The 22,604-nt window shown below is 36.2% G+C and overlaps 1 protein-coding gene across 1 annotated transcript in view; it reads right to left on the bottom strand.

Moving 5' to 3' along the window:
• Nucleotides 1-862, bottom strand: part of LRRC72 (leucine rich repeat containing 72) — a 51,590-nt gene extending 50,728 nt beyond the window's left edge. The window contains exon 1 of the mRNA XM_049785976.1: nucleotides 619-862. Coding sequence (XP_049641933.1) covers nucleotides 619-862 — 244 coding nt within the window. The remainder of the gene's footprint in view (nucleotides 1-618) is intronic.
• Between the last annotated feature and the right edge of the window lie 21,742 nt (nucleotides 863-22,604).

Below are 22,604 nucleotides of genomic sequence, written 5' to 3'. Positions count from 1 at the left end.
TCAGTGAGAAAGCTAATCTTCCCAGAGATGTCAGGATGAAAATACCTAGCTGGTGAGACAGATCAGCATAAAGGAGTGGGACCCAGAGATCATTGTGAAGTATGGTGGGGACCAATCTGTGAAGGCCTATAGGTGGATGTTTATAAATTTGGTGGGAGAGTTATAAAAGATAGATGGATGTGGAGCAATTCTGATAATTTTCCTTTCACCAAAGTATTCTTTTTAGACTTGTCGCAATCACCCTCAACACTGCTTGTATACAGTTCATCGGAGAACATTTGATTTTCATTTGAGGAGAATATTTTAGAGCAAGAGGATAGAGCTGTTATATGTCTGAATATGTTTTTACATATCTGCAGCTATATCTGTGGCTATGCAATATATCTTTTTTGTATCTATAATTTACCTTTATATTTTACTTATCTGTATCATATATCATATATACATATCATATATACAGCTTATCTATATCTTTATAGATGACCTGTATTTATAGCCTCTATCTGTTGGAGATCAAGACTCTTATTTATATTTGTAATTTCTAAACTGTCCTGGTTAAAAAAAAAGGACTATATATATATTTCAGTATAGACTAGAACAATTCCATACTTTCCCTACCCATTCGACTAAGGACCTCACTAGCCCCGGTGAAAAAATGTCTGAAGGGACCTTCCAATTCTGCTCCTTCCCTACTTTGGAAGTTCCCAGGAGCAACCAACCTCAGGAGGGATGGGGCCAAAGGGCAGAGAGTGGAAGGTCTCAGGGTCTTGGACAAGGGGATGGCATTTACCTTGCGGCTGATGTCCAGGCTCCCTTCCCGGGCCTTCCTCCGGGTCCTGGGACAGCGAAACTTGGTGGCCATGGGATCACAGATAATCCATATACCGCAGGCTGCAGTTGACTGGGGCAGCACCCTACAAGCAGGCCACTCTGGGTTGGGTCCACAAACCCATCTCGCCCTCTAAACACCGATCTAAAGGAGGAGACATCGAAGCCATTACTGGCTTCTGTAACGTTCAAGATGTGTGACCCAGCAAGTGCCTACTGTGGCTTGTGTCTTAGACTGAACGCTGATTCTCGAGATATGGTAGTTATGGGGCACGTGCTCTGGTGACGACAATAGTAAGTTAGTCCCGGACACTGAGCTTTGCAGGAGAGTGCAGAAAGCAGTTCTCAAGTAATGGCAGTTTCCTTTATCTGAGGTCACAATATCAAAAAGAAACGTTGCTTTGGAGAAATTAGATGCATCTAGTAACCACTGGCCACATATGGACTTCTCATGAGGCATAAGGAGGCAAAGAGACAAAAATGAAAAAAATATACTGTGGATCCTGTCTCGACTTAAAATACTGACATTTGTGGTACTCGTGGACTGTTTGGAGTTTTCTTTTAAACATTTCATTATGCTTAATTTTTACTGATTTTTTTTAGATGCTCTCACATATTTTCATTAAGGCTATTTATTGGTCACTTATTCTCCAATTCTTATGTGGAAATGATGAGTGATTTATATTAAGGCCTCCTGAGTCCACACAGAAAGATCAACTTTTATCCTGGCTTTATCAGCCAATATATATACATAAATGTTTATTTGTAGCTGAGTCCTTTTTAACATAAAATGGATATGTTGAATCACTTGAGGGCCCCATTACTTCCAACCTTGAAGATTTAAAAAAGAAATCAATGTTCCCCTTAGTTTCATTAGATGATCCATCAGAGACTAGCCCATCATACATAGTATCTGATGGAAGTTATTTCTTTGATTGGCCACGAGCTTGAGAAACTTGGGAGGCAAGAAAATGGCCCCTAATTAGAAAATCCTCTTCTGCCAGAGCCTAACTAATCCAAATGTTGGCCCAATTGGAAGAGTTGTCTGCTGCTTCCGGTCCAGCGTCAGCTGTGTTATATTTATTGTGTCACTGGCTCGCATGTTAATGATGAGTTGGCTTCCTGATTCCAGATTTGAATTTGAAATTTAAGGATTAAAAATAGCTTTCTGAAGTGGGCCTGGTTACTTTTAAAAATGTTGATATTGGAATAAAGCATTTATTATGAATAAATCAAACTCCATGTAGTAATATTTTTAGGGTGGTTGGGTAAAACTCACCACAGAGGAAGTAATCTCCTGAGAACCAATATTTAAATAAGTGATTATGCCAGAAATTAAAATCTGATAAGAGAAATGATTCACAAAATAACTTTCTAGTCCATGTCTTCCCGTTTTGCTGTTTATATGTCCTATAGCATTTTTTTTTGTTTGTTTTTTGGGGCCACATCTGGTGGTGCTTAGGGATTACTCCTAGTTCTGTGCTCAAAAATTATTCCTGGGATGCCATGGATTATACACAGGTCTGCTGCTTGCAAGACAAATGCTTTACCTGCTGTACTATCTCTCCAGCCCCATGATAGCAATTTTTTTTCTATCATTCATGAATGTGTTAAAAGAAAATGCAGACAGGTTGTATATATTTTACATTTTAGAGATGTGAATTTTAAAGCCATATGTAAAATATTTTAAGATAGCACCTTTTATAAACTATTAATTCATTTTTACTAAAACTGCAATGAACTTTTCATATTTAGGCCACTCCATGACAGTGTTCAGAATCTCCATGACAGTGTTCAAAATCTACTCTTGATTCATGGAGCCAAAGCAATGGCACATCAGTGGGGCATTTTCCTTGCACATGGTTGACTTAGGACAGACTGCCCCAAGCCAGGAGCGATTTCTGAGCACATAGCCAGAAGTAACCACTGAGCATCATCAGGTATGCCCCCCCCCCAAAAAAAAAGAATCTACTTCTGATTCAATGATCAAATTGAACCCTAGTGTCTGGCATGGAAAGCATGTCCACTGGACCTTTAGACTCTCTCTCTACCCACCCCCCATTTTTATCTGAGACATTTCTGTTTCTTTTTATCTCAAAACGATTAAGAAAAGAAAAAAAAAGACTAGTTCTGTTTTTAGAAAAACTTAATGTTTTAAAAGTTCTTCATATGTCCCCTTGTCAAGAGAAATGTATAATATAATTGATGCCAAGCACTAAAATAATACCCATTTTATTATGAGGGAAGTAAAGTCACAATTTCAATAAAAGTTCTTCCTCAACATCTTTATACCCAGGGCTTACATTCATTTTCTAGAAGTTGCTCTAACATAATGAAAAGAAGGAACATGATTCCCATTTGGTGGGGTTAAGATAAAACATCAAGTCTGAGATTTAAAAAATTCATGTAAAATGCACATTCGCCATGATCAATCTTGTTCTAATATAAAAATAAAGTAGTTCTCTCTAACCCCCTCAAATCTTTGAGTAATATTTACATTGAAGCAAGACACCCTGTGTTTATCCTGGGTTTACCATCCTGGCACCCTGCCATTGCCTGCAGGGGTATGCATACCCCAGTTTGAAAGCTCTATCATATCATGTATGTGGGTTTGAGTAAGAAGAAACAGCATTGTGCTCCAAGTCAGGGCTTGTGGGGTTTAGTCTCAGCTCTGACATTAACTGCTTGTTGGCCATCTTCAAGTTGCTGAATGTCTCCTAGTCTTCAATAGTGAAATAAAGATGCTTGGAGTTTAGTTAAAAACAGAAACTAAAAAAAAAACAAACAACATTTTAATTGCATTTCTCTACACAGGTAGTGAGTTTTATTCATAAATTCTTCTTATATAATTTTAAGATTATTTGCCATTGAAAAATCTGAAAAAAATGTATTTATGCGACGGCTATTATTAAAGCTGGAAAAATATTTAAATTATCTTCTTAATTTTGTCTCGAATAACCCACAAATGAGGTTAGGTTTTATTTTTTTTTAAGTACAAGGATACTTAGGAGAGACAGAAATCATTCTTTCTCTTTTGTGTAGAACAAGTATAGATGAGCTATAGTTAAAACATTTTCTTGTATTTATATTTAAATATATCTTTCTGTGATTTTTCAATGACCAGAGCATCCACATATTCACTGTTACAAATTCAGGTAACGAAACATATTATTTGCAAGGACCGTTGCAAATTTTTGTAAATATAAATAAAAATAGCAATGGCATGTTGGGAGTTCATGGAATTCTCTCATGTTATTTCTGTGACATGGAGAAATGAGAAATTGTGTTGTCTTTGTTCAGCTCTAATTTAAAAGGCTACTTGTCTAGTAAAAAGCCTTGAAAGAGAGAGGTGCTGTCTACCTCCAGAACTATGTTGCATTGGTGAAGGGGGGGTGTTCTTTTTATGACTGAAATCCAACTACAAACATGTTTGTAATCATGGTGCTTAAATAAAGATATAATAAAAAAAACACAACAAAACAAAGAATGAATTAAAGTAAAAGAGCTAAAGGGTATATACTGGTGCTTTGGAGATTTTTGTTTGCTGGGTTTATTTTTTTTAATAGAGATAATCTTTCTCTCTCTTATAGTAAGGAGATTAGGCAGATATACAGCCCAATATAAAAGACTTGGAATTCTAAGCTCTGTAAATCCTCTGTATGCAGTCATAGCACCTGGCTTGTTTCTCATTGCCTCCTGGGAATTGTGTTTAGAGGAATTGGTGCAAATACTGATACTGTGGAAATGCTATTATTGTGAGTGATAAGCAGTTCTTAATCTCTGACTCTCTGAGTCGGAAGTCTCACTCATATCCTGCCAGCATCTCTTCATGAAGCTCCAAGGTAATGGAATCTAACACAACAACTCAATTCAATAGCGGACTTTAGATGATGAAGCTTCTAGCCTGGAGAACTGAGCCTCCAACTACAAATATGTTTGTAACAATGGTGCTTAATTGAAGATATTAATAAAAAACAACTAAATAAATTAAAAAGAGAACTCAGCTTCCTATGGTGTGGAGATGAAGGAAGGGCACTAATGAGAGTGTGGCATCAGATCATTGTATATATAAAACCCTCTCGTATAGAAAATCACAGTACCTAAAATAAAAAAGAATAATATTAAAAAATGTTATAAAAGATTTAAGTTCAAAAATGCTAAGGACCAATATGGAAAGCTGGGAATTGAGCCCAGTAGGCAGCATGCAAGGCAAGCACCTTACCCAGAGTACTATGTTGCTGGCCTCTCAAGAACAAATTATATTGGATGCAAAACTTGAAAAAGTCATTTGCCTCTTGGTCTGGAATGAATATGGTGACATTTAAAAAATGTCAAGGACAGGTTGTTTATGACTTTTATCTAAATATTGCAGTGGTAGGAAGAGACTCTCAAAACCAATCCAGTCAGCCTGCTATCCATGTGTGGCCAGACTCGGGCCCCATTAAGATGTTTACTGTGCTCTTCTCATTGCTGGAGGCTGTTTTTGATGACATCATTTATGCAGTCATTCACTCACACTATGAAATTGACTGACTCCTTCCCATAAAGTACACAATCTATCAGAGCCTGGAGGTATGAACGAGACACTCTCTAAAGATGGAATTAGGGAGTAAATGGCATGGGTGCCCATAATTTTAAACGTGTTTTAATTGTATTTGCTTGATATTGATTAGCAATCAAATGGAACTTTTAAGATGTTACTATTATTTGCTTATTGCCTGAAGTGTTTCAATTATCTTAGGACATAATTCCAAACTCTCTCAGTGACCATATTAACTGTGTCCTTTTTAATGTTTTTTTTTTTAAATCCTAACTTCTAGGGCCTTATTAATGACTCTTTCATTATAACCTTTCACACAAAGCAAATAACAAAGTAAGGTTCAACGATTTTCTTAATTAGTGGAGTTATATGTTGGAAAGTAGCTCAAGTTTATTTTATAAAAATTAAAAAACAGGGGACTAGAGAGATAGCATGGAGGTAAGGCGTTTGCCTTTCATGAAGAAGGATGGCGGTTCGAATCCTGGCATCTCATATGGTACCCTGTGCATGCCAGGGGCAATTTCTGAGCATACAGGAGTAACCCCTGAGCACTGCTGGGTGTGACCCAAAACCCCCCCCCAAAAAAATTTAAAAAATAAGGTATTTTTAATTTTGCAGAAGTGCATCTAAACTATTATAATAAGTTTTTGTGGGGCCGAAGAGATAGAACAGCGGTAGGGCGTTTGCATTGCATGCAGCCAACCCAGGACAGACAGTGGTTCGAATCTCACATCCCATATGGTCCCCAGAGCCAGCTAGGAGCGATTTCTGAGAGTAGAGCCAGGAGTAACCCCTGAGAGCCACTGGGTGTGTCCCAAAAACAAAAACAAACAAACAAAAAACAAAAGAAAAGAGTTTTTGTTTCACATATTTATTTGGAATTTTAACAAAGATAGTTATTTTCACAATTGAGGTTCACTTTCTAAGACTGGAGGTTTTCTGTAAATGTGAAAGGGGAAAATTAATAGCTAAAGTACCTTGTGATTTGGCAAAAACAGAAATCAAACTTTAGACCATAAGATCACTCTCTTTTACTCACTTACCAGGATTTTGCCAATATGGACTATTGATAAAAGGTGAGAGCACACAGAAATAGAGCAAAAGACATAGAATAGCACAAAAGAAGAAAACAGTTGAAAGACAAGAGAAAAAAAGAGAAGACAAAATGGGTAAGGAAAAAAGTGAGAAGAGAAAAGGAGAAACAGGTTAGTCAAAAAAGCAGAAACAGGGGCCACAGTGATAGCACAGATAGCATTTGCCTTGCATGCAGCCGACCCAGGATAGACCTGGGTTCAATCCCCAGCATCCCATATGGTCTTCTGAGCCTGCCTGGAGCGATTTCTGAGTGCAGAGTCTGGAGTAAGTCCTGAGTGCAGTCGGGTGTGGCCCCAAAACAACAGCAACAACAACAACAAAAAAGCAAGGCACATTATGCTTTGAAATCATGATGGTATTTAATTACTCTCATATTTTGGAAAAACACATTCTTTGTGGGACTGCTTTGTGCCCAATCCTGGGGTTGAGACTGACAACAATGATCTTTAAACCATTGGCATTTAGAATTTAGCATATAATTCAAGCCAGACTAAGTAGAATAATTCTTCCTTAATTGTACAAATCGGAACTTAAATTCAAAAATGAGTACATTCCTTCTGCAAAATCTGTGGTGTATGGCTTAAAATTAATAGTATGTGCTGCTTTATATCAAACTGAGAAGACCTCCAAAGGCCTAACTGTGCAAAGATTAGAACTCAGGATCCACCACCCAAAAGACCTTCAGGGAAACAGGCAGTTATGTAAATGCAAGAGAGTTTATTCCAGCATGTTGACGTCCAAAATCTCCTAAGAAATGTGGACTCTGAGAATGGCTCACAGGTCAAATTTAAAAGCATACATAGGGCTCAGTCTAGGGATCCTACCACTATGTATTTATTTATTTTAATTAATTAATTAATTAATTAATTAATTTTTAAATTAATATCTTTGGTTAAGCACCATAGTTACATAAATGTTTGTAGTTAGGTTTCAGTCATAAAGAGTATTGCCTCCCCTTCACCAATGCAACCTTCCCACCTACAATGCCCCTCATCTCCCTCCTGTTCCCACTTCCTGCCTATATTCGAGACAGGCATTCTATTTCTATCTCTCACTACCATTGTCATGATAGTTGTTGGTGTAGTTATTTCTCTAACAGGGGTCCTCAAACTTTTTAAACATGGGGCCAGTTCACTGTCCCTCAGACCATTGGAGGGTCTGACTATACTAAAAACAAAACTTATGAACGAATTCTTATGCACACTGCATATATCTTATTTTGCAATGAAGAAACAAAACAGATACAAATACAATATGAGGCCCACGGGCCATAGTTTGAGGACCACTGCTTGGACTCAACCATTCTTTGTGGTAAGCTTCACATAATGGGCTGGTCCTTCCAGCTCTCATCTTCATTGTCTCTGGGTTTTTTTTTTTTTACCATACTTTCCTTTATTTTTCTTAAATACCACATATGAGTGAGACTATTCTATGTTTATCTCTCTCCCTCTGATTTATTTCATTCAGCATAATAGATTCCATGTCCATCTATGTATAGAAAAATTTCATGATGCCATTTCTCCTGACAGCTGTATAATATTCCATTGTGTATATATATATATATATATATATATATACACAATGGAATATTATATATATACCAGAGTTTCTTTACTCATCTGTTTTTTGGGCATCTGGGTTGTTTCCAGATTCTGGCTATTGTAAATACAGCTACAATGAACATAGTAGTGCAGAGGGCATATTTGTATTGTGTTTTTGTGTTCCTACGGTATATCTCTAAGAGTGGTACAGTTGGGTCATATGGGAGCTCAACGTCCAGTTTTTTTTTTGGAATCTCCATATTATTTTCCATAAAGGCTAGACTAGACAGCATTCCCACCAACAGTTAATAAGAGTTCCTTTTTCTCCACAACCCCATCAACAACTGTCTGGTCTTGGTACCATCCATTTTTCTCCTTCCAATTATGATGCCAATCAAGGTGATTCCAGTAATGCGGCTCCATTGGAGATATATAAAAAGAGATGTGGGAGGAGTCCGTTTAAGTGCTGTAAGTATGCTTTTGGAAGAAGAAAGGGGGAAAGAACAGGGGCCGGAGAAATAGCATGGAGGTAAGGCATTTACCTTTCATGCAGAAGGACGGTGGTTCAAATCCTGGCACCCCATATGGTCCCCTGTGCCTGCCAGGGGTGATTTCTGAGCATAGAGCCAGGAGTAACCCCTGAGCGCTGCCCGGTGTGACCCAAAATCAAAAAAAGGGGGGGGGGAGAAAAAAGTAACAAAATAAAACAAAATGAGACAAAACAAAAAGAAAAGAAAACAAAAAGCTAATAAGGGAGTAATAAAAAAATTAAGAAAAATAAAAGAGTAAACCGAACACCAAAACCATCAGCTACTAAGAAACAAACCAAAAGAAATCAAAAACAAAAGCAAAAAACAAAAACAAAAGCAAAAACAAGAAAACAAGAAAAACAAAACAGACCAGCAACTTCTTAAAGAGTTGTTTTTCTTTCTTTCTTTCTTTCTTTCTTTCTTTCTTTCTTTCTTTCTTTCTTTCTTTCTTTCTTTCTTTCTTTCTTTCTTTCTTTCTTTCTTTCTTTCTTTCTTTCTTTCTTTCTTTCTTTCTTTCTTTCTTTCTTTCTTTCTTTCTTTCTTTCTTTCTTCTTTCTTTCTTTCTTTCTTTCTTTTTCTTTCTTTCTTTCTTTCTTTCTTTCTTTCTTCTTTCTTTCTTTCTTTCTTTCTTTCTTTCTTTCTTTCTTTCTTTCTTTCTTTCTTTCTTTCTTTCTTTCTTTCTTTCTTTCTTTCTTTCTTTCTTTCTTTCTTTCTTTTTCTTTCTTTCTTTCTTTCTTTCTTTCTTTCTTTCTCTCTCTCTCTCTCTTTCTTTCTTTCTTTCTTTCTTTCTTTCTTTCTTTCTTTCTTTCTTTCTCTCTTTCTCTTTCTTTCTTTCTCTCTTTCTCTCTTTCTCTCTTTCTTTCTTTCTTTCTTTCTTTCTTTCTTTCTTTCTTTCTTTCTTTCTCTCTTTCTTTCTTTCCTTCCTTCCTTCCTTCCTTCCTTCAATCTTTCCTTGTTTATTCCTTCTTTCTTTATCTTTCTTCCTTCTCTCCTTTCTTTTTTCTTTCTTTCTTTTTTCTTTCTTCTTTCTTTCTTTCTTTCTTTCTCTCTCTCTCTTTCTTTCTTTCTTTCTTTCTTTCTCTTTCTTTCTTTCTTTCTTTCTCTCTTTCTCTTTCTTTCTTTCTTTCTCTCTTTCTCTCTTTCTTTCTTTATCTCTTTCTTTCTTTCCTTCCTTCCTTCCTTCAATCTTTCCTTGTTTATTCCTTCTTTCTTTATCTTTCTTCCTTCTCTCCTTTCTTTTTTCTTTCTTTCTTTTTTCTTTCTTTCTTTCTTCTTTCTTTCTTCTTTCTTTCTTTCTTTCTTTCTTTCTTTCTTTCTTTCTTTCTTTCTTTCTTTCTTTCTTTCTTTCTTTCTTTCTTTCTTTCTTTCTTTCTTTCTTTCTTTCTTTCTTTCTTTCTTTCTTTCTTTCTTTCTTTCTTTCTTTCTTTCTTTCTTTCTTTCTTTCTTTCTTTCTTTCTTTCTTTCTTTCTTTCTTTCTTTCTTTCTTTCTTTCTTTCTTTCTTTCTTTCTTTCTTTCTTCTTTTCTCTTTGCATAGGCACAGTAAACATTGGGGAAATTAGAAAGGGGATTCCCTGGGCCTAAGAGATACATGGTTTCTCTGCCCTTGAAGCTTACTGCCATGGGAACAACTACAGGCTCCTACTCACTCTTTTACACACCCCCAAGGTCTTTTTATGGTGCCAGAAAACTTTTTGCTCAGATGTGGGTGATAACATCCCGCCTCTGTACCTGAAGATCTTACTATTTGCATAGAAGGCTAGGAGAGAGGCTTTCTGCTTTGCTTTTTTTTTGTTTTGTTTTGTTTTTGTTTTTTTTTTTTTTTACAGTTCTAGGATTTCTGTCCCATCAGTGTCGTAGTCTTCTGTGGTTAGAGGACTTGGTTTTTGCTCAGATCCTAGGTCAGAGCCTAGGCTATAGTCTTTCAGCAAGGTTCCAGTATTTCTTTTTTGAGGAAGAGTTTGCTCATTTCTTCTCCTGATTTTTTGATGGGGTTAGATGTTTTTTTCTTGTTAAGTTCTGTCAGTACCTTGCATATCTTAGATGGTCGTCCTTAATATAAGATAGGGCTAGCATTGGTTGTAGTTCAAATGTTGCATCAGACAAATGGTTATGGTGGGCTGTCAGCTCAGTGAGGGGTGATCAGGCATCTCCAGATCCAGGGTGCAGTGTCATCTGGCTGGCTGTCAGCTGATGTTTGGCCTCTGATATCTGACCAGGTGACCAGTTCCTGGAATATCCCCAAAGGGTCTGGTTCCAGAAATTGGTTGCTTTCTGGATCTAGTCTTTATACTGTAAAACTGTTGCCTGTCCCCTCTGCACTTAGCCTCACAGCAAATCCAAATTTATAGGAGTTAACTTCCTTAAACAAGCAGAGTGCAGAAGCCAAAACATTGCTATCTCTAAGCAAAGTAATACCATATTCTAACATCAACATTTAATTTAGGTTACAGTTACCATATTTGCCGGCGTATAAGACGACCCTTCAACCCATGAAAAACTTCCTAAAAGTCGGGAGTCATATTATATGCTGGTATACGGCATGCTGAAACTTGTTCCAGCTTCAGGGACGAGTGATCCGCACCCCTCTTACTTTTAAGAAGGAACTTACTTTTAAGACTTTTAGGAAGTTTTTCATGGGTTGAAGGGTCGTCTTATACGCAGGCAAATATGGTAATTCTAAATCTCAGATTCTAACCATTGCGAGTTCCCCTCCATATTCTGTATCCTCAGATACAGTTCCCACAGATAAGCCAGAGATAATCCTCCTTAACAATGAACCAAATACAATTGTTGCTTATTTCTGAGGAGTAGGTTTCAGTTCCCTTGTTACTCAAGCAATCCAGTAACAGTTATGTGGGAAACAAGACACCACCCTTTTATTACTACGACCTGGCCTGTCTCCACAATCATTGCTATTTTCCTTTGTTCCCGTCTGAAACATCTGTGGTTCTGTCTGACATTCACTGTCCTCCCACCTTAAACTGCCAGTATAGGTGACTCATAATAAGCAAAGCTTGTCTTTCCAGTGCCAGGACTTGTGTATTTGGTCAACCCCATAAGCCTAGGTTGGGAATCTCTACCTTACAATGCAGTGAAGAGGAGGAGATGAAAATAAATTCTGATGTAAACTGTTTCCTGACAGGCATGTTTCTTCTCCTGATAGGTTGATGGCTTAGACTCCAGAATCAGCCTATTAAGAAAAATAAATTTGGATGATTGAAGGACAAAAGTCCTTTTTTGCTTTATTTTTATTTATTTATTTATTTTTTGTTTTGCCTTTTTTTGGGGGGGGGCCTCACCTGCCAGTTCTCAGGGCATAGTCTTGCCTCTATGTTCAAGGATCACTCTTACTGGGCTCAGGGGACCATCTTGTGTCCTGAGGATCTAATCTGGTTTAGCTGCATGAAAGGTAAATGCCCCACTTATTGTTCTGGACCCAAAACATAAGTTCTTTATTTATTCTTTTTTTTTTTTTTTTGGTTTTTGGGCCACACCCAGTGATGCTCAGGGTTACTCCTATGTGCTTAGAAATCACTCCTGGCTTGAGGGACCATATGGGATGCCAGGAGATCGAACCACGGTCTGTCCTAGGTTAGTGCGGGCAAGGCAGATGCCTTACTGCTTGTGCCACCACTCCGGGGCCCCCAAAACACAAGTTCTTAATTCAAGTTCTTAGTTCCAGTTATCACTGATATTCTGCATTTCTTGTATTTTTCTTCAAATTTCTTTTCTTTTTCTTTTTAATATCCACTAGTTTTAAATCCACCAGGGTTTCACTCCAATAATTTATATGAATGTAGGTAGCAAGAAAAGAGGAGAAGGAGGGAAAAATGAAAATGTAGTATATGGAAAACTGGCATAGAGAACCACTAATACAGAGGTGGCGAACAAGTTCGACACAAAGAGCCAACATTTTAAACTGTGAGAGTCAGAGAGCCACACCACGCAGTAACCTGCCAAAACAGACACTCACACAAAAGCATATAATTTTAACAGTAACCTATTAAACACATATTGCATTTTGCCATTTTGAGTGAGGGTAAAAATCCTGTTTGCCACCGCTGCACTAATACTTCAATATTAGTGAAACCGATGATATTTGGTCACCTTTCATAATTAATTTCTTGGTGTATAGAGGCAGAGGTCAAACCCAAGTTTTCTTTGTGTTCTACCCTTGAATGAAAACTGGCCTCTGGTAGCTTTTATTTAAATTAAAATTAGTAGCCCGAGGGTTGGGGGGAAAAGTTCATTTAGTTAAGAGGGTATTTTAGTATATGTAAGGCCCTGAGTTGGATTATTTGATTTGAATCTCAGGTAATTGCAATTTTGTGCTTGACCCCAGTGTCACCGAGAGCCCCTGAGCACTGCTGGCGCCTCTACAACAGTAGCAGCAATGTTACAAACAACAAACTACTCACTAAAATTAGTAGACATAAGTATCTGTGTAACATATAATCCTTTTAGAATTAGCATATAGAGGTTTGGAGGCCAAAGAGAGTTCAGTACCAAAGCAAAGAAAGATCAAGATGCTTAAGGCGTATTTTGTTGTGGCATAGAAAGGGCACCGTTTCCTTAAAAATGACCCCTGTATATGAGGCACTGGGCTCAATCCCAAACACTGCCTAAAAAGTTTCCTCCCCACAGAAAGAATTAAGAAGTTAGAATAGGAGGCCGGAGAGATAGCATAGAGGTAGGGCATTTGCCTTGCGTGCAGAAGGATGGTGGTTCGAATCCCGGCATCCCATATAGTCCCCAGTGCTTGCCAGGAGCGATTTCTGAGTGTAGAGACAGGAGGAACCCCTGAGTGCTGCTGGATGTAACCCAAAAATAAAAAAAAGAAGTTAGAATAGTTTAAAATAAAACTTTATAAGTATATTGTATATTATTATATTAATTATATTCTATTCTATTATATTTAAAAGTACTAAATTTTTTTTGATAGCTTACCAATTTTTGAGCAAGAAATTGAGGCAAGGTACAAAAGTGTATAGACAGATTATCTTTTATTTATTCATTTGTTTTATTTAGGACCGTATCTGATTGTGCTCAGGAATTAATCTTGGCTCTGTACTCAGCACAGAGGACCATATCTCATGGCAGGAACTGAACCTGAGTCAGTTCCATCAAGAAAAGTGCCTGAACTGTTGCTGTACTATCTCTCCAGCTACTAGACTGATCTTCCAAACAAAATTTAGGGAGGTAAAATTCTGGTAAACATTTATCATTTTAAAATGTATTTATTATTCAGTGCCATTTAGACCATTCACAATGTTGTTTGGTCTTTTCCACTGTTCCCACCAAAATGATTTTATCACTTCCAAAGACCCTAGGCCTTCAATACAATTCTTCTCCCACCAGCCCTGGAAATCAGTAATCTGTTCATTTTGTTGTTGTTGTTGTGGGGGTAACTCTCTGTTGTACTCATTCATGCAATCCATTGCTAAGGGTCAAACCCAGGGTGTTAAAAATGAAAGGCATTTTACTTGAGCCACATACATTCTGTATGCATCAGTTCCCTGGCTACAGATTTTGCTTAACATATATGAATTTAAATGTAACTAAACCTTAAAATCTTAGCTGTGACTATTGGTTATTACAGTTCAAAGTAGTCCTAATCCTTCCCTAGAACCTTTTCATTTCTTTCTCCTTGCTTGTTAGTGTGTGAGTCTAGATGGCTCTCCACTGTTTCTTTCTACAGAGAAATTGAATCTGTAGTAGAAAATAAAATAGATATAGAACAGGTTCATCAGTATTTTTTTGAAAAGCATCATACTTAGTTAAGATAAATACACTTTCCTATGGGCTTAGATGGTTTCCATTATGTTGGTTTAAGGACCATACCCAGTTGTATTCATGGGTTGTTCCCAGTTTGGTGCTTGAGAGTTGCTCCCAACTGTGTTTGGAGAAACATGCAATGCATCTAGCATGCAAAGCATGAGCTCGACCTATTGATATATTTTTTAGTTCAGTTTTGTCTTCCTTAAATACTGACAATTGATGTGACTATATTATCTTGGGTGCATTATAGCAGTTTCACTAATGCATGTCATTTATTGGGTCCTGCTCACACTTATTCTAATTTTTACTGAAACATTTTAGTTATTGATCACCCTGCATCTGCCCCCACTTATTAGAAACTAATAGAAAAATTTGAAATGATTTCTGGAAAATTGTCCTCTTCCTGTCTCTGTCTCTGCCTCTCTGTCTCTGTCCGTTGCTCTCCTTTACTCACTCTCTCTCAAAGTCTACATTAAAATTATTGGAAAGTTTCCAAGAGTTTGAAATACAGCTGCATTCAGGGAATCAATTAAACATCATAACTGTTTGCAGTTTCTATCAGTAACTGGGATGAATGTTAGAGAAAAAGTACATTTATTTAAAGGAATGCATTGTGTAATTTAATATTTCTAAATGTAGGTGGTCTAAAACTATTTTAATATATTTCTACTTTCATTCATAAACTCTCAAAATACTTTCACTAAAGTGTGAATACCACTTGACAAAAGGAAGACAACTTACTCTTTCTATAACATTATTTAAAATAATCTTTTCCGTAGTTTCTAAGTCTGGCTGTATAGTTAGTTAATCCAACTATCTATCTATTGTAATATTAGGTGGTGAAAAATATCCTGCATCCTGTCTTGCTGCAATTACCTGCATTCCTTTTCAATTTCCTTTTGTTAACTTTTGTTATATTTTGTATCATAGCTTGAGTAACTAGGATGTCTTTGGGTAAAGAAAAAGCTTTTATTTCCGATCTTTGTCATTTACAAATTAATGACTCAAGGTATTTCATGTGCATTCCCAAAATTGTTTATCTTGGTGTGGCTCATATTGAAAATAATTCCTGTTATAAGAATTATTCTGTTCTATGACATGATCTCTTAGTATTGTGTGTGTGTGTGTGTGTGTGTGTGTGTGTGTGCAGGGGTATGTTTTGTTTTATTTCGAGAACTTCAGGTATTACCTGTCGGAAGTCCTTTGACAAGAAAATTTACCAAGAACATTATTGGATTGGTAAACTTGACAGTTCCTTTGCTAAGAAATTCGATCTTTCGAAGCTTATTTTTTTTTACCCTACAGCTATTTTTTCCTCCCATATTATTTTTTCATATAGTATTTTTATTTGAATAAACTATTTTTTATTAAATTCATTTTGGTACTTAGATATGATCGCACTTAAACTGTATAGCTATGGCAACATAACAAGTCACACTTTGTGTTAATTATGAACATTTAAAAAGCTTTATTTAATGGGTGAAATGACCCTGAGGCTCTTGTCTGGAGTTCCACATAGGAGAGACCCATTGAGAAATCATAAAGTCTGGCTATACCTTTTTCCCAGGGATGCTTCTAAGTTCTGAATCCTATACTGTTTATCTACAAAGGATCATGGTTTGCTTCCAATATGTGTGTGTACATACATACATACACACCCAGATTATGAGTCTCTTTGATATTTCCTGCTCACAGTCACTGCCAGATTCATCGTCATGATATGTGCCAACTTTAGAGCGAAGACATTGTTATCAGTTAGGATGTTTTTCATTACAAAACCAGAACACTGAACTCAACTTGTCTGAACAGTAAATGTCTTGCTTCCACTGACAGGAACTCTTGTTGAAAACAGTTGTAGACTCAGAGTCTAGGCTGAGTGGAGTACTCAGTTTGTTTTTAAATCCTACCTTTTTCTTAGTGGACTTGCTTTTCATCTTGTTCTTCCCATCCCCATCACCAGATATTGGTGGCAATTTCAGGTTCCATACACTGGCATGTTGCTATTGGAAAAAGAAAGACAGACAGCCTCTATATCCACCTGCTCCAGAGAGGGGCACTCTCTCCTGAATCCTTGTCCTGCAAGGTTCCTTTCATATATCCATGGCCCAAAATATCATTTGCTTACCTCAAACTATCATTCAATATGAACAGTGGTATTTCTATGCTTTGTAGACAATTACTATTTACTTTGACAGGATCTAATCTATTCATTCATTGTCTCCTAGGCGTACAACTCCCCTAATAAAATAGCATCGAGTAGTCTACAATCACCTAACTGTATACCCAACTGTATACAGTTCCTCTCTGGAAGCACCCAACAATCTGTCATTCTTTCTTGAGAACCTTCTTCTTGGCTCAATCAAACACTGGATTCAGTTCTCATCTTTCTTCACTTCTGGAACTGCTTTGGCAACATGCAGAATGCAGAATCTGCATGCACAGAGGTCTTCTGCCCTCTGCTTGGATCCAGGTGCCACCTCCTTGTTCTGTCACTGGAACAGACATGTGGCACCAGTCTGCTCCATTAAGAGTTTAATGATGACTTAGTAGTGATTTGTAGAGCAGTCTATTTAAAGAAGTAGAGACAGCAAATACATGGCTTCTATATGCGATTAAAAATCATCAACCAAACAAAGCTCAATAAGATTTTTTTCCCATTCAGAAAAAGTGGGGATTGTCAGAATAGAAAGCTGTGTATATGTGTATATATACCAAATACTATTGTACATAGAGTGAATACATATAATTTTCATAAGTTAAATTATATGTATGCAGACAACCCTGGTTTGATTTCTGGCAGCAAATTGATGAAGGGTGCATTTGGTGATTGGTGGGCACAAGTACACATTCTTCTCCAATAGACATGGGTCTATTGGATAGATAGACCTAATGCTAGGCCATAAAACATACCTTCATAAATTCAAGAAAATGAAAATTGTAAGAACTACTTTCTTAAATCATCATGCACTAAAATTAGAGGTGAATCACAAACACAAAGAAAAACTTTAACAACTAGAAATTAAACAATTTATTATTGAAAATCAGTGAGTGAGAGACTAAATCAAAGAGGAAATAAAAACAAATAAGAATAAAGAAACAAAATATCAGAATCTGTGGAACACAGTATTGATAGGAAAATTTATAGGTTAACAAGCATTCATCAGGAATGAAGAAGAGGCATATAGAAACAATTTAATGGCACAGCTTAAAAATTTGGATAAAGAACAACAGAAAGAACCAAAAATAGGCAAACAGAAGAAAATAATAAAGCTTAGAAAATCAGTTAATGAACTGGAAATACTAAAAACAATTTGAAAGATCAATTAAAACAAGAGTTGATTTTTTGAAAAAATAAAAAAGATTGATAAACAGTTAGCCAAACTCACAAAGCATGGAAGATAGAGAAACTTAATAAACTGGATTAGAAATAAAAAGGGGGAGGTTACTACAAACACTACAGAAATTCAAAGGGTAATCAAAAATTACTTTGAGAAACACTATGCCAAAAAATACAAGAGCCTGGATAAATGGATAAATTCTTGGACTCCTATAACCTTCCAAGGTTAAACCAATATAATTTGGCATATCTGAAAAGACTTATCACTATTGAGAAAATCAAAATGATAATCAAAAGTTTTCCAAAAACACATAAACCCAGGCTCAGATGAATTAACTTGCAAATTTATTTAAACATTTTAAGAGGACCTACTGCCAATCTCTTTCAGACTCTTCCCAGAATTTGAAGAAACAAATAATCTCAAATGGTTGTTATAGTTACCATTACCCTGATACCAAAATCAGACAAAGTTGACACATAAAATGAAAGTTACAGACCAATATCCTTGATAAAAACATTCAAACATTCTCAACAAAATCCCAGCAAACAGGATCCAACTTCTCATCAAGATCATACACTATGACCAAATAGGATTCATCCCAGAGATGCAAGGATGGTTTAGCATATGCAGGTCATCAATATAATACACCATATCAACAATAGTTAAAAATAAAAACTATATGATCAGACCAATAGATAAAAAGAAAGCATTGTATATGATCTAACACCCATTCATAATAAAAACTCTCAACAAGATGGGGTTGGAAGGAACTTTTCTCAATATATTCAAGACAATTTACCTAAAGCTCATGGCAAATATTAACTCAATGGCAAAAACTGAAAGTCTTCTTCTAATATCTGGTAAAAGACAAGTCTACCCCTTCTCAGCACTTCTGGAATTATTTGTTACAGCAATTAGGCAAGAAAAAGATACAAAGGGCAATCAGATGCCCTTGAAAGGAAGATATCAAGCTCTCACTTCCTGCAGATGACATGATACTATATTTAGAAAATTCTAAAGACTCTATGAAAAAGATTCTAGAAACAATAGATTTGTATAGCAAAATAGCAAGCAACAAAATTAACACACAAAAATCAATGGCCTTCTTATATACAAATAATAATAGAGAATAATTAGACATTTCAAAACAATCCCATTCACAGTAGTACCACAGAAACTCAAATAATTTAGAAACAACTTAAAGAGATGAAAGACCTATAAAAAGAAAACTACAAAATACTGCTTTAAAAAATAAAAGAGGATATAAAGAAATGGAGACATATACACTGCTTATGGATTGGGAGGATCAACATTATTAAAAAAAAAGAGGCAATATTCCTGCCTAAAGCATTGTACAGGTTTATGCAATCCCTCTAAGGACAATCATGACATTCTTCAAAGAAGTGAATCAAGCACTTCAAAATTCATTTGGATGAACAAACACTCATTAATTGTTAAAGAAACCCTTATGAAAAAGAATATGGGAGACATCACTTTTCCCAACTTTAAATTGTATTACAAAGCTGTAGTCATCAAATCAGCATGATATTGGAATAAATATCATACAGAACTTTAGAAAATGGAATAGATTTGAGTATTCATAAAATGAACCCCAGATATACAATCAATTAATCTTATATAAAGGTTCAAAAATGCAAAGGGTTTCAAGGAAAGCCTATTTAGCAAGTGGCATTGGGTCATCTGGCCAACCACATGCAAAAGAAAGTGAACTCAGATCCCTACTTGTACTATGCACAAAGAACAAATAAAAATGAATTTAATACTCTGATATCATACCTCATACTATAAATTATATAGAAGAAAATGTACACAAACACTCTGTCATGATATTGAGACTAAAGGCATCTTCAAGAAGGAAACACCACTGTCCAAACAAGTGGAAACAGAGATAAACAAGTGATAAACAAAACTACATTAAATTGAGAAGCTTTGCACCTCAAAGGAAACAGTGACAAAGATATTGAGGCTGCCCATGGAATAGAAGAAACTATTTACCCAGAACCTACCTGATTAGGGGCTAATATTCAAGATATACAATGTACTAGTAGAACTTAAGAAGAACAAACCTAATCCCACTAAAAAATGGGCAGAAGAAATGCAGATGGCCTAAAGCACATGAAAAAGAGCTTTATATCACTAACCACCAGGGAGATGCAAATCAAAACAATGAGATATAATAATGGAGTGGATATGGGGAGAAAAGAACTCTCACTCACTGCTGGTGGGAATGCCTTCTAGTTCAGCATTTCTGAAAAGCAATATGAATATTCCTCAAAAAACTAAAAATGAGCTCCCATATGATTTAGCTATACTTCTTTTAGGGATATACCCTAGGAACTCAAAACACAATACAAAAATGCCTTCTGAACACCTATATTCATTGCAGCACTATGTACAATAGCTCATTCACTCATCTATGGAATTTAAGAAAATTAAAAGACATTATGGTAATAATATACAGAAACAATATTGATGAGGATTAGAAGGACAGGCCATGAAATGAAGCTTACCACAAAGAGTAGTGAGTCCAGTTAGAGAAATAACTAAACTAGCAACTATCATGACAATGGAAGTGAATGAGAGAAATAAAATGCCTGTCTTGAATACTGGCAGGGGGTAAGGGAAGAGGGAGATAGGGCATTTGTGGTGGGAAGATTGCACTGGTGAATGCGGGGGTATTCTTTCTTATAACTGAAACCAAACTACAAATGTATTTGTAACCATGGCGCTTAAATAAATATATTATAAAAAAGAAATTGGAAGTAGTATTAATGAGATAAGTAATCACATAGAAGAATCTTGGTGATGAGTTTCAGGAAATAATAAAACCAACTACAATCTAACGAACAAGTTTATTCTATTACTAACCTTTTTGCTGTCCCCAAAGCACAAAACTGTCCTTCCCCTGACCATCTAGAAATTAAAGTCTAGTGAGACCAAGAAAGATGACATTGATAACATGGAAAAAGTTGGATGTCCTCAGGAAAGAAGCAACCTCAGGGAGAACAAAAGATTCGAATAAGAATATGATGGCTAGAGGGAGTAAGGAAATTCTGTCATTCGTGACAATGGATGAATCTTAAGTGAATAGTGCTAAGTGAAATAAACAAAGACAAAATACTCTGTGGTATCACTTATAATAATAATAATAGTTCTGATTATTCATTTAAGTTGATAGAAAATGTAGAAAAGTAGTTCCAAGAGTTTTGTGATGCGGGAAATAGGGAGAGGCTAAGAAATAAATATAAACTTTCAGCTTTAAGTAAGTGTAGAAATTTGTGTGAGTTTCTAAGATAAGGATCTAATATAAAACATGGTTGCTATAGTTGATAGTAAAACATTCTGCAATTTAATTTTCTAAGAGATGGAACTTTCTTGTTTTTACAAAAAAAAAAAAAAAGTAATATGTGCCAGGTAGTATATCTCCCCATAACTAGTTTTATGGGAAGAATTCTTTCAAATTGTAAAGACAAATCAAATCTTCTAATATAAACTTTAAATCTTTTACAATGTGGGGCCGGAGAGATAGCATGGAGGTAAAGCATTTGCCTTGCATGCAGAAGGTTGGTGGTTTGAATCCCGGCATCCCATAGGATCTCCTGAGCCTGCTAATTGCGATTTCTGAGCATAGAACCAGGAGTAACCCCTGAGCACTGCCAGGTTTGACCCCCCAAAAAAATTTTACAATGTGGGTCAGTCAATTATAACTGAATAAAGCAGTGCCAAGAAGAATGCCACTTAGCAAACACATTGAAACTTATAAAAGCATATAGAAAAAATTAAAAGGAAATATAGATTTTGCATATAAAAGAGAATGTATAGGGGCCGAGTGATAGCACAGCAGAAGGGCATTTGCCTTGCATGTGACTGACCCAGGATGGACTTGGGTTCCAATCCCCGTGTCCCATATGGTCGGTCCCCTAGGCCAAGAATGATTTTTGAGTGCATAGCCCTCCATAGTAACCCCTGAGTATCACCAGGTGTGGCCAAAACCAAAAAAAAATTGTATAATATATATTTCCATTAATTCCATAAAACTTTTAACAGTGGCACTCAGAAATCTACAATATCTTTTCACCTCTGATATGTGACTTTTTTTTCTCAAATTAAATCAAGACTATTTAGCTGTGTGGGGATAAAAGAATCTTGATTTGTTTGAGAAACACATTTGGGAAAGTTATGATGAACTTTAATGGGAAACACACTTGTATGAAGCCTGGGCATAAGGTTGAAATTGATCATCACATTGTTTGTTTAGAAATGAAAACATAACATTCAAAGAATATGTTGGAAGCATTGGATTTCTTCACATGAGAACACACACATTGAAAATGATGAGGCTAGGAGAAAGCATAAATTACAGACTCTTTTGCTCCTTACTCAAAAGTGTTGAGCTTTCAAAATACACACATAGGATGTGCTCCCCAACACATCAGAATATTTCTGCATAGGGAAACACTTTATGGGAAAGAAAGATACGAAGATCAGAAACTTTTCAAATTAATAATGCAAATGATTAGACTTCGGAAATCATTCGCCAAGAAAAACCAAAATGACAGTTTACATGAAGCCAAGCTTTTAGATTCTAGGCTGCAGACTATCAATGTCTGGGTGGTCTTGTTTCCCAGAAGAGATTCCATGAACTTCACCATAGAATCATGACGTACTCAGCACCTATGGCCTAGGGGCCTTTGTGTGTGGGGAGAGTGGGTTGGGGGAGGGACATTTTAAAAAGTCATAGAAGGGGGTCAAAAAATCATGGCAGAAACTTGAGTGTTTTTTTTGAACCAACCCATTTACCCCCAAGAAAAACCACACCTAAATTCTTCCAGACAGATTAAAATCTTTCTCTTTTCTGAAGACCTCCTGAGAAGGAGTTTCCATTTCCATTTCCTTACTTCACTCTCCAGAACATTGTTCTCCTGACTATGT

This window comes from Suncus etruscus, chromosome 13 (assembly GCF_024139225.1).
Source record: "Suncus etruscus isolate mSunEtr1 chromosome 13, mSunEtr1.pri.cur, whole genome shotgun sequence".
NCBI classification, from domain to species: Eukaryota; Metazoa; Chordata; class Mammalia; order Eulipotyphla; family Soricidae; genus Suncus; species Suncus etruscus.
Note: the sequence above shows the minus strand (reverse complement) of the source record. Positions and strands in the feature narration are given on the sequence as shown.